General features: G+C 34.7%; 1 protein-coding gene across 50 annotated transcripts in view; it reads right to left on the reverse strand.

The window, feature by feature from the left end:
- Positions 1–12,172, reverse strand: part of LOC109421922 (sodium channel protein para) — a 521,170-nt gene that overhangs the window by 326,973 nt on the left and 182,025 nt on the right. For all 50 annotated transcript variants that reach the window (XM_062855155.1, XM_062855169.1, XM_062855173.1 and 47 more), the window contains exon 7: positions 6,070–6,257. In XM_062855155.1, coding sequence (XP_062711139.1) covers positions 6,070–6,216 — 147 coding nt within the window. In that variant the 5' untranslated portion in view covers positions 6,217–6,257. The remainder of the gene's footprint in view (positions 1–6,069; positions 6,258–12,172) is intronic.

Below are 12,172 nucleotides of genomic sequence, written 5' to 3' on the forward strand. Positions count from 1 at the left end.
ACGAAACTCACGAAAAAAAAACAGTAAAAATTCTCCAAGGAGCTGGGATGCTGTCGAATGAACTTCCAAGAAAAAATATCACAAACTCTTGGAAGAATGTTCAAAAAACTCTTGGGTAATTTCCAGAACTCTTGAAGAATTTTTAAATAAAGAAACCCAGAGATATTTCAAAAATGATTTTCAGGAATTTCATGAAAAAAATACTGAAAAATACCCTGAAGAAGTTCTAACAAACTTCTTGAACGAATTTCTTGAAGAAATCTCCAAAAAACTCCCGAAAAATTCCCGAAGTAACTTCCAGAGAATCATCGAAGTGACTTTTGGAGACATTCCCGTTAGAATTCGTGGTAGAATTTTCGAATAAATCTCTTGTTTAATTCCCTAAGACTACAATTCTACGCTATCAGTCAGACTCTCATAAGCACCCATAACTTCGAAAACTTCTCTGGAAGTTCATTTAGAATTTCCATCTGTAAAAAATGTTGTAAGGAACTCCAGACAAAGCAGCGATTTTATTTCAAACAATTCCCGAAACAAACTCACGAAAAAGCTTCTACAAAAAAACAGTAGAAACTCTACAAAGAACTGTTGGAATGCTCTTGAAGCAAATTCCAGAAAAAAATCAAGAACTTCTTGAAAAATGTTCCAAAATACACTTGGAAACTCCCAGAGAGATTATTGAAATCATATCCTGGCAAGATTCTCACAAGATCTTTTGTAGGCAATCACGAAACGCGACGCGAGATAAGACACGACACTTATGGTTCTTACAATCGTCAAAATAATTAAAAAATTACCTTAATGCCGACCGGTTTCGGGCTCGATGCAGCCCATCTACGGGACAATGTCCGACTGATTGCGCTGTTCCAAGTTGGGAGAGAATTTTGTGGGCAATCCAGGAAAAAAAACTGGAAAATGCCCTAAAGTAATTCCAGCAAAATTCTTGATAAACATTCTGGAAGTATACTCCACGAAACCTCGGAAAGAAATCTCAAAGTATCTCCTGAATAAACATTGAAGCGACTTTTGGAGAAATTCCCTATGGAACTCATAATTGAGCTCGTGATAGAATTTTCAAATGAATTGCTGAAGAAATTCCCTAGACATGTTTTGGATTTGTTCGCGAAGAAACTCCTGACAAGTTATTGCAAGAGCTCCGGTAAGAATTTCCAAAAACTATCCTGAAGAAATTTGTGGATGATCTATTTGACCACTGAAAAAAAGTGAAGGAAAATTCTGAAGTAATTCCTGCAGCAATCTCCGTGAAAGCTTTTGAAGAAATTCTCGAAGGAACTTCCACAGCTTATCTTAACTGGAAAATATTCTCAAAAACAACCCCGCTAAATTTCCCGTCAGAACTTTTAGAGATGTCAAAGAAGAATTTGCAGAAAAATTTCCTAGGAATGTGTATTTCCAAATATTTTCCTATGGGTTTTTTCGACAGAAATTCTAGAGGCATTTTTGAAGGAATTTCTGAAGGTCCTCGTGAATCATTTCCCAAATTCATTTTTGGAGGAATCCCAGAATAAATTCTTTAAGCGAGCACTTATAGCTGAAATTTTCTTGAAAATTAGGAATAACGGAATGTACGACGGAACTACTTGAACGAATTATCGACGGAACTACTTGAACAACTAGTGACTTATCAAGAAAATTAAAAAATCCGATAAAAGTTTTGGATTAACTCTCAAAGGAATTTCTGGAAATTTCTCACAAAAAAATTCTAGAAACTCATGAAGGAATTAAAAAAAATTGAGCCAGAAAGAATTTCTGGAAGGAATGTAGAAATAACTGCTAAAGTGAGCTAATGGAGTATTTTTCCAACGAACTCTTGGAGAAGTTTTCAAAGAAAATCCTTATAAATTTCTCCAGGGAGAAATTGCAGAATGCACTCCAGAAATTTCCCGGAACTCCTAGATATCCCTAGCTTTCAAACAAGGAAAAGGTATTTGGAGTACACAGCTCACTTACTCTAGAGCAACGTTTCATAGAACCGTTCAACGGATATGCCTGAAAAAATCGGTGTTCGAAAAGTCAAGGTGCTCTACTCTTAAATGAAATATACACACATTTGAAGAATTTTTGTAGAACATTTCGATTTTCTAAAAAATCGTTAAGAGGTTCCGCCTCCTAAACTCCTAGAGGGATTCTTAAAAAAAACTGGAGAAAATATCGAAAGAACTTTTGCAGGAATTTCAGAAAAATCGTGGGAAGCGAAAGCATTCGAAGACTCTTAGAGGATTTTCCCGAAGAAATCCTGACAAATTTCTTGAAAAAATCTCATATGAACTCCTGGAGAATTCTCGATGAAATTCTTGGAGAAATTCCTCGTGGATATCCTCATATAATTTATAAACGAAATCCTAAAGAAATTTCCGAAAGGTGTTTTGGATATATCCCTGAAGAAACATCTGAGAAATCTCCAGGAAGAATTTCAGAATGTACTCCGGGAGGATCTTCCGAGAGCATTTCTGGAGGTATTGCCGAGAGAACTCAAAGGAATATTCGAAGATCCCCAACAATAATCAAAAACTCTTAACAGCCAGTAACATTTTTTTGATCTGTTGAAATACCTGCATAAATCCATGGATTTCAGGAGAGGCTCCTTTAGAAATACATTCTTGTTAAAATCCAAAATCTCGATTTTCATTCAAAAATCATAAAAATCATATATAATTATCTATGTTTATTCAAATTTTCATGTGTCCGGAAATCTATTTCAGTTCTGTTGTCTGAATTTAATGCAAGAATTCCATTGGAAATATTTCCAGCCACTTCTGAATTTTAAAAATCCATCACATAATAAGAAGCATAATAATTTCCTTCGGCAGTTTCTTTTTCTTTTTTTTTCTGCAATGCCATTGGCAATATTGATGTGAAATTCTCCGGAAATGTTTTTGGGATTTTCTCTTGAGAATTACTTCGACAATTCATTTGGAAATTCCATCATAAATTCTTTCGAAAACTAATTGGGCTATGCCTTTCAGATTTCTTTCGGCAAATTCATATGGAATTCTTTCGGAAGTGCCTTTATAATTTTTATCGTCTTTTTTAATTCTTTGACAATTCCCTTGCATACTTCTTCGAATATTGCTGTGAGATGTCCTTCCACCATTCCTGCGAGATTCAACACAACTTTTGAGCAATTCTTTTGGAATGTTCTTTGATTATTCCGTTATGATGCTTTTAGTTATTTGCCTACATTTTGCGAACGTTTTTGAAAATTGCTTTGTGATTTTCTACAATTTTTTTGAAAACTTCTCTGTCAATTCCCTTGGTTTTTGGAAATTCCTTGAAGATTTCCTTCAGCCATTACATTGTATATTCCTGATTTTTGTTGATTCGTGAGAGAATATCTTATAAAATTCCCATAAGGATTTACCAACCAGAGGAATTTTCAGAGAAATTGCCGAAGAAACTTCACAAAATTGTCAAAAAAAAATCCGATCGTATTGACTAAAGAATCAGTCAATTTTGAAAAGAACTATCGAAAGAAATACCAAAATATTTGCTAAATGAATTACCAATGGTATTTCCGGGAAACACAAAAAAAATCCTGAAAGAAATAATAAAGGAAATCCCGTAGAAGTTGCCTGATAAATTCCCAAAACAATTGTCTAAAGAATTTCCTTAAGAATAGCCGGATGTATTGCCGAAAATAATAACTCAAATCAATTCCCAAAGTTATTGCCAAAAAAGTTTTCAAAATATTTGCGAAAAAATAAACTTAAGTATTCACCGCAGAAGGTTTCCATAAAAATGCCACACAAAAATAATCCTATAGCCTAGCCTATAGCAGTTGTTGGATAAAACTCAATTGATATAGCTCAAAGAATTTCCAAAGGCATTGGAGAAGAAATTCCACCAAATTCACAGAGAATTCCAAAAATCATTTTCCAAAGAAAATGCGAAAAATGATATATTAATTCATGTGATAATTGTCAAAGAATTTTCCAAAAGAATGTCGAAGAAATTTTAAATGTCATTACTAAAGGATTTTCCAAAGCAATTTAGAAAGATTTTGCAGGAGGAATTCACAGAGAAGTTGCCATATAAACTCTAGAAGAAATTACAGAAAAAGTTTTCAAAGCCATTGTTGAAGTTAGTTATTATAGGAAACTAAGAATTGATTAAATGCTTTCTAAAGGAATTACCTGCAAAATTTTCAAAGCAATTTCTATGTGAATTCCGATGCCAACATTTATAAATTCTTCCTTTATATGTATTCACAAATTCCATTAAAGGATTAAGAAGCATCCCAAGTATAAGAGTGGGAGAAATCACTTAAAAATTGTTGTTCAGCTACTTCTGTTTCTTTTTTGTTTATATTAACGTGTATTTTAACTTAAATGCTAATTCTACACTTTGTTTCTTGGGATTATATTAACATAATAATGGAATCAATCATTCTAGTAGATGAAATATTGATATATGGATTAAAAAGAAACTATATAATGGCAATCTGGATACATATCGTTATTTCTTTATGGAATTTTACGATACTAGAACACTATTTTGAATAATCAACCTTGAGACGTGAAGTAAAAATAAAAGAAAGACTTCGATCAAACTTCGCGAAATTCAAAGAATCACTGTTATGACTTTAAATTAAATAAATTCCCTGACTAAATCCGAGTTTGGTTTCCATAATATTAATGAAAAAGTTGCATTCAATCGTATTTTTAATGTATTTTTGTTGATAATGAACTTGTACACTACTAGGAACACAGTTCGATGTTAGATGATGAGAAAATTGGCATCAATATTCAAGTGGCAACGACCAGTGGGATTACTCTATGTAATTTGTAAATATTAAGGCACGTGATGGTTTTCAACTACTTCTTCCAGTCTCACTTTAGAAGTAGGTCGTAACTGATACTTTAGGAGCAAACAATATATTTGTTTGTGTCATTGAATCATCCCACTTTAATTCTTTCAGGGATATTGTTTAAGAAAACTGTCTTAGTTAACCGTTTCCTTTACATATTTTTAAAAAGCTTAATTTTTATTTATTTTTTCACGCTGCAAAGTTTTTCATGTTGAATATTTGTTGTTTCTTTCCCTCAGCGAAGTTAAGGCAAACAAATCTAAATGAATTATGATAATAAGAAATAATATTCTTGCTAAAGCAAACATGTTTAAAATGACATAATTCTAAAAATCTTTGCTACATTCATCTGTATTGCAAAAAAGCAGATTTTTCGTTTTTTCACCATTCAAAAAAATGTGAAAATTGCTCAGTATCAACCGTATTGTTCTGAAAGTTCTGTTTGTGGAGGTTTCTGGTACATCATCAGTTACAACCCACTACCAAAGTACTTAAGATGTAACACTTAATCCTTATAAAACCTTAAACAAAAAAAAAATAAAAAATAAAACAGAAAAATGGAAACAAAATTTGAACTATTTATGAACAGATTACCATAATATGTACAAAGTTGATGGAAATATAGTTTATGACTGTCTATGTTGAGAATAAATCACTTAAAAGTATAACGATATCGAGCATCAGAACGCAAATGGGTTCTGCTGGTTGAAGATGAGATGAGATTAACGAGAATGATGAGAGGGAGCGAGAGGGAGACGAAAATTTTGAATGTTTACTTGCGAATGATGGTATTTTTTTTGGAATTGTATTTTTTTTTTGTTCACTGAGCATCAAAGCGTTGAGTAGCGGAAATAACACAGATGATAAAAGAGATAGATAAAGTTGTAGCACGCAGAAAAAAAAACGGGGCCAGAGCAGACTAAAATTACATCAAAGCAGAAAGCGTAGGGTGATGCGGAGGTAAAGGCACAAGGGCATGGGAAGGCACGTTAGGGAGAAAACTATTTAAATTTCAGTTTCAAGTTCGGGTAAAAGCTCAGGAGAGGGGAGTATAAACAGCGAGGCCAGGAAAGCATTGAAAGCGTTTATGTAAAGCAGTATAGCGGCAAGTACTGTCTACGGAGCTGGTTAGTATTCTAGGAAATATATATCGATATGTATATTGTAATACTGTCAGAAGAGTATAGGAGAAAAAACTGAAAAAAAAAACATTATCGAAAGAAATAACACGGGCGGCTTACCTCCCCCTCGGCTCGCTTCTTTTCCAATTCGCGCTGTTTTGCTTCGGCATCGGCGATGCGTCTCTCGATTGCTGCTAATGATTCACGGGTGAAAGGACGGAACAAACTACGTTCTTCCTCAGATATCGAATCGGAGTCTTCGGTCATTGTCTATATGGCCAACAATGAGAGCCTCAGATTTCCAAGGCCTGTACGGGAGGGAAAGAGGAGAAAGAGAAACAGAAAAATGGTTAATAGTTTGAAATAGAATTACTTGAAAATGAATAAGTAATAGAGTAAAGTGGGGCAAAAGTTCGAGTGGGACAAGAGTTTCTTTTGAAGTTTTCGAGCTCAATTCAAATTATTCCTTTCGGGTGTCAAGGTTGTTCGAAGCCTTTTTGAAAAAGAGTCTTTCACTCCAAAAATTATGAAAATTGATCAATAATTCGAAAAGGTCCTTCCAACGCATGGAATGGAATTGTAATGAAATCGAATTCGAGGTATATTTTGAAGATGCTTTAGCATGTATAACTTTTTGCAAAAAAAGTTTGAAAATCATATTTTACACATAGTGGGACAAAAGTTCGAATTGTGGGGCAAGAGTTCGAGTCATGTAGCAACTTTAGGTAAAAACCTTAAATTCTGCAAAATGTATATATTATCTCTAAAAATGATGGAATTAGTGAGAAAATTCGACCAAAGTTGAAAAAAATGTTGTTACATCTGAATTTGGCGGAAAATTACTAATTTTCGGTGTACCGTCGTGCGGGGCTACTTTTGAAATGCGGGGCTACTTTGTACACTTTTGAATATGTTTTTTTTTAATTCAAAATATGGTTCAAATCTGTTTGATGTCTTTGGGACTATTATGACGCAATATTTACCTCTTCATTTAGCTGGAATTGTTTTTGAAACAAAACCTTTATTGCTTTTCAGGAGGCGAAAAAACATCGAGTACACCAAAAATACATACATATCGTATCAGAACATTTGCTCTGTAAGCTTTGATTATACAGTTCATAAATTTCAAAGGGTTGATCAATTCATCCAAGATGTATCAACGTAGCATATACAATCAAATATTTGTATCGTTATACACTATAAATGACCGTTTCAGATAAATAAAGGATTGATGGTCTCTTTTTTCAGGCTGTCTATATTACAATATCACGCTGCTCATAATACCAAAGGTAGCACAAAACCATCTAAAAACGTATATTTTTATTGAAATCATGTTTGATATGGTATGCTACAGTAACGGTACAAGGTAATTTTCTTAATAACCCTGGAATTTTAAATGCAGTTTTGTTATAGTTCAAAATGTCCAAAGTAGCCCCCATCCGGTTCTATATGAGATGTGTCCGATTGGTGTATGAACGACTTTTTTGTTTATTGATGGATTTAGTTCAAATTTTGCACACATCCTACATACATACTCACAATTATCGTGTGTAAAAATTGTGGAAATCCATTCGCTACTCTGGGAGTTATAATGTCATAAAGTTGAAAAACCATAAAAAAGTGTATAAAGAAGCCCCGCACGACGGTACTAAATTTAACCCTGATTTGGGTAAAATCCAGATCGAACTTTAAAGTGTATTTCAGTTCCAACATCAAATATTAATGGTTTTCGGTATTCAGATTACCAAAGTGTCGAAATAGTGTGCTACGGTTAGTGGAATTCCACAAACACTAGATTCGAACTTTTGGCCCAGTGGTGGGGCAAGAGTTCGAATTAGACACACGCATACAAAAAATGTTGTAACTCAAAATTGAAAAGACATTTGGCGTAACTTTGTTCAGCAAGTTTTTAGCTCATGGATGGTAGAATCACCACACGGTATTCCTTTATTTTTATCTGCTTCGATTTCTTGAAAAAAGTTGAATTTTCAACTAAGGTCGAACTTTTGCCCCACCTTACTCTAAATAAACAATTTATACTTAATTGATAATTCATTTATTTGTTGTTATTTTTATTTTTTTTGTACTCTTTTGATTATTTTCTCTTTTTTTCTTTATTTTTTTTTCTTTTTATAGTCCTTAATTTTGTTTTTTTTTGTACAAGGTAGACAATCCTATCTTAATGTTTATTACATGCCGTAAGACAAATTGAAAGCTACGGCGGGCGTAAAGTGGGTGAAACCGTCTTCCCAAGTAGCACCTGCAACTAAAATAGAATTGATCATCGTTGCAAATATGTTGCAACTGAGTTTTCATGAAACAAACAAAATTAAAACCTATTAAAATCCTGTTGTTAATGCCAAACTGAGGTGTAACAGTTTTATAACAACTAGCAAAATGACAACAAACGTCATCTTTAGTTGAAACTTGCGAAACCAATTTGTAACTGATTGTTTCAACGAATCTTAGTTACAACCGTTTACAAACCAAATCAACCAAAACATTGATTGTGATTGTTATAAACATGTTGCATCTGGAACTTATTTAGAACATAACGAACAAATTTGACAGGAGAGATAGAAGTTCCAAAATGTGCGGCAAAATGTTTTTGTGATCACGAAAAATATAAAACTAAAATGTTTCAAAAATAACGTCATGTACAAATAAAATGTAACCTTTTCTTCATAAATTTATCGACATATTCCAAATTTTATAAAATTAAAGTAGTAAAATAGAAAAAAAAATCTGATTGGAAGTATAATATTCACCCAATAAAAAAAAATCTGCCTCATTTTCGCAGTACTGAACGACTGGTACTTACCACTGGAAAGATTTGAATATATGGGGTTTTGAGAAATCTAACGTAACGTACAAAAATATTAGGAGTTTCCCACGAAAAATTTTACAATGGGTTTACATTTTTTTTTACAAAAAACGTGAAATTTTCGGTACGTAATAAATGGACCTTAAAATGAGTATATTAAATTGATTAGTTACCCAAAATTAGGTTGTTTTTCCTCTCTCTCCCACAGATATTGTCGTAAATAAACAGAGATGCGTCTATCCAACGGGGTTCCCTAAAGCCAATAAGCCAATTTAGGGTAAATGAAGATTTACCCAAATTTGGGTTGAATGAAGGGAGTCTTGGGTTGAATTTACCTACTCTTGAATATATTTTTAGTTGGAGGTAAAGGCAATTTGACTTGCGTGAGTTTAATCAATTCACCCGAATGTTGACTTATTGGGTCGAACTATAGAATTGCGTCAAAAGAATCTAATTTTAGGTAGTTTGGCGGTTCCGAAGACCACGTGCAGCATTGTTGTACTTTGTCAATACGGATTCCCATAGACATGATTCAGCAAATAGTATCTTTCTAAATTTTAAAATTAATTTTCAGCATTTTATGGTTACATTAAATAAGCTGCTGAAATGCACTCCACCAAAGCAATATGGCGAGTTAATTTTTACCACAAATGCCTAAATTTTCAGTCGCAAAATGATAGATAGACTGAGGCGCGTTGAGAATACGGAGCTAAAATGCGAAACTTACCGATAAATCTGGAACGGCACACAAATTGACGATCTCGGTCAGCCTTATTTGCGGCATATTTATGCACACAATTTATTAATCACCTGAACGAAACTGTTGATGCATAATAACTGGCAGTGACTAATGTGGTGACTAGCTGACTAGTAGTCGAATCGGTTACCATTTTTTAAGTCGACTATAAGTTGTATCTTGGTTATAATTAGATTGCGTATTAAAACCGTTTATATCACGAATGGATGTTTTATATTGGCTCCACCTCTTGCGCTTTTTTTGGTTGCAATTTAGTCGTTAATAAGACGATTGGTTTAAATGGCATAACTTTCAATATAGTTGCATACAAATTGCAGGAACTTATTAATGTCCAAGTGTGTTGCTTGGGTTATACAACTCCCACCTGCATTATCTCCAAAGTTTGATTAAAGAAAAATAATCCACCCAGATCGTCGCCGATAGAGTAGATGATTTAATGCATGACCTTTATCCCCGGTCGGTCGGTCAGTCAGCCTTCAGCACGTTACAAGATTACACCATTAATTATGGAAAAAGGGCTCGGAATCGGAAGGGCGGGTGACTGACGCCGGGAGGCGGCCTACACCCGGTCCGGAACATATGTTTGCAGCACGACGGATGAAGAGGAGGACGAACAAAGGTGATTAAGGGAAAATCAATATTCTCCAACAGGATTGACTGCGTGAACTGGTGGTGGTCGTGGTGGTGGCCGTACTGGTTCGCGGCGAGAGAGGAAAATGGGCAGTGTGTCAAAAACCTTTTCCGGTAATTACCCGTGGCATATTGAATTACAAGGCTTCTTGGCAAAGTTTTTTTTTCGGTTTTCCTGTATGGTTTAAGCCATGGATGGGTGCTTTCTATTAGAGCGAAATTAATGTTTCATATATTGCCGGATAAGCCGGATCTGTTTGGATGGATATGGTGGGTGGTGAGAGTAGAATGAGAAACACTTTACTGGAGGCAGCCAATACGAATATTGTTGTCTGCCGGTACCAAGGTTGGGGAAAATGAGGTGAACTTAATTGTTTGGGCAATTTTATGGATAAAGCTGTTTAAGTCGCCAAAATAATACAGCGAAACGCAAATGAACTTCCGTGACAGCACCTACATCTAATCTCTTTTTTTTCAGTTCCTAATTCCGTTCGTACCATGCAAAGCAAATGGGGTGAGCGGAACCGAAAAAAGTGATTGGAATTAGGTGACTTCACGGTACATATATTGATATTTTCCTGTCTCAGGGACTATGCAATGTATTTCACATAGATCTTTGGGCCGCGGAATCCAAATCTGGGTTTGGATTGGGTCTAGCTTATCAGAGTTTTAAGATACTACTCAACTTGCATTGTACTGCATTTTGTTGATATTTTATTGTAAGCCCTTTAAAATCGAACTGATCCGTACCACGGGTAAATCAAATTAGAATGGAGCGTAACGAGATCAACGTTATCAATATTGGATCTTGCTATTTTCCAACATCACTAGATTCTATTTTAAGTTTGCATACAAAGTGCACACTTTTAAGGCACAAATCTGACGAATAAAGCATCGAACCAAACTGCATTTGTTTATACTGGCTTTGCTTACTTACAAAAAGAGGTAGATTATCCCAATCAGGCACTTTTGTTTACATATTTTCAAGATTACCCAGACAACCAGTAATCGTATAAGATGTTGCATAAGATGATGTAGTGGAGGCGCATGTAAAATGTACGCATATCGCCTCCACTTTAACATCTTATGCAACATCTTATACGATAACTGGTTGACTGGGTAGTACACTTGAAGACTTGAATTTTGGTTCAACCAAAGTAACGTTTAAGTTTTGTTCGGCTCTATAAGAGATTTTCATGACCAATTTTATAAGACTTATAATAAAACTGATGTATACATCAAAACCTCTTGATAACCTCTTCAAGAGCATCTTCCAGCTAAGTGGATCACTCTCGGAGAGGTTTTGCAATCCATATTAAGAGTAGCAATAAAACTGTTCTGTAAAAGCTTCTTCGATGGCACGTAAAGTTCAGGAGGATACATCATTCGTAAGTAGAAAGCGATCATTTCAAAGTAATATTTTAGTAGCTATTGTGTTGGTAAGCTTATGCGCACTCAATTCATTGCTCGTGGGCTTCGTGGCCGTGCGGTTAGAGGCGTCAGTCGTCTGGCCGTTTCGTAAGCCTCGGAGTGTGGGTTCGATTCCCACCCCAGTCGGTGAATACTTTTCGTCAAACAAAAAATTCTCCACTGGACCACTGGGTGTTTCGTGTGTTGTCCGTTGTCTCATGTATGTGATTGTTCAGTCTGTGCAACCTCTGGTTGAAGAAGGTGTAGTGTTTTTTTTTATTTGAGTAAAATTAACTATTTTCCATTCACGTCAGTTAATTCTTCAATATGACGACGACCATAATTAGAGAACATAAAACGAAAGCAAGTTTACTTTCATGATGACCGCAATAAACCTAGCAGTGTCGTAGTTTCTGGTTTTCCACCAACAGATGTCGTTACTAATCGAACGGATCGCCATCTGTTGAGAGTTTGAACAGTTTTATTGTGGTAATAATAAATGCCTGAAGATTTTCATATCTTGAGAGTTTTGTTTGCTCTCAAAATCTGACTTTATGGATCAAGTATACTATAAAACATTTAATCAATGGTTTTCATAAAAG

Source organism: Aedes albopictus, chromosome 3 (assembly GCF_035046485.1).
Source record: "Aedes albopictus strain Foshan chromosome 3, AalbF5, whole genome shotgun sequence".
Classification (NCBI taxonomy): Eukaryota; Metazoa; Arthropoda; class Insecta; order Diptera; family Culicidae; genus Aedes; species Aedes albopictus.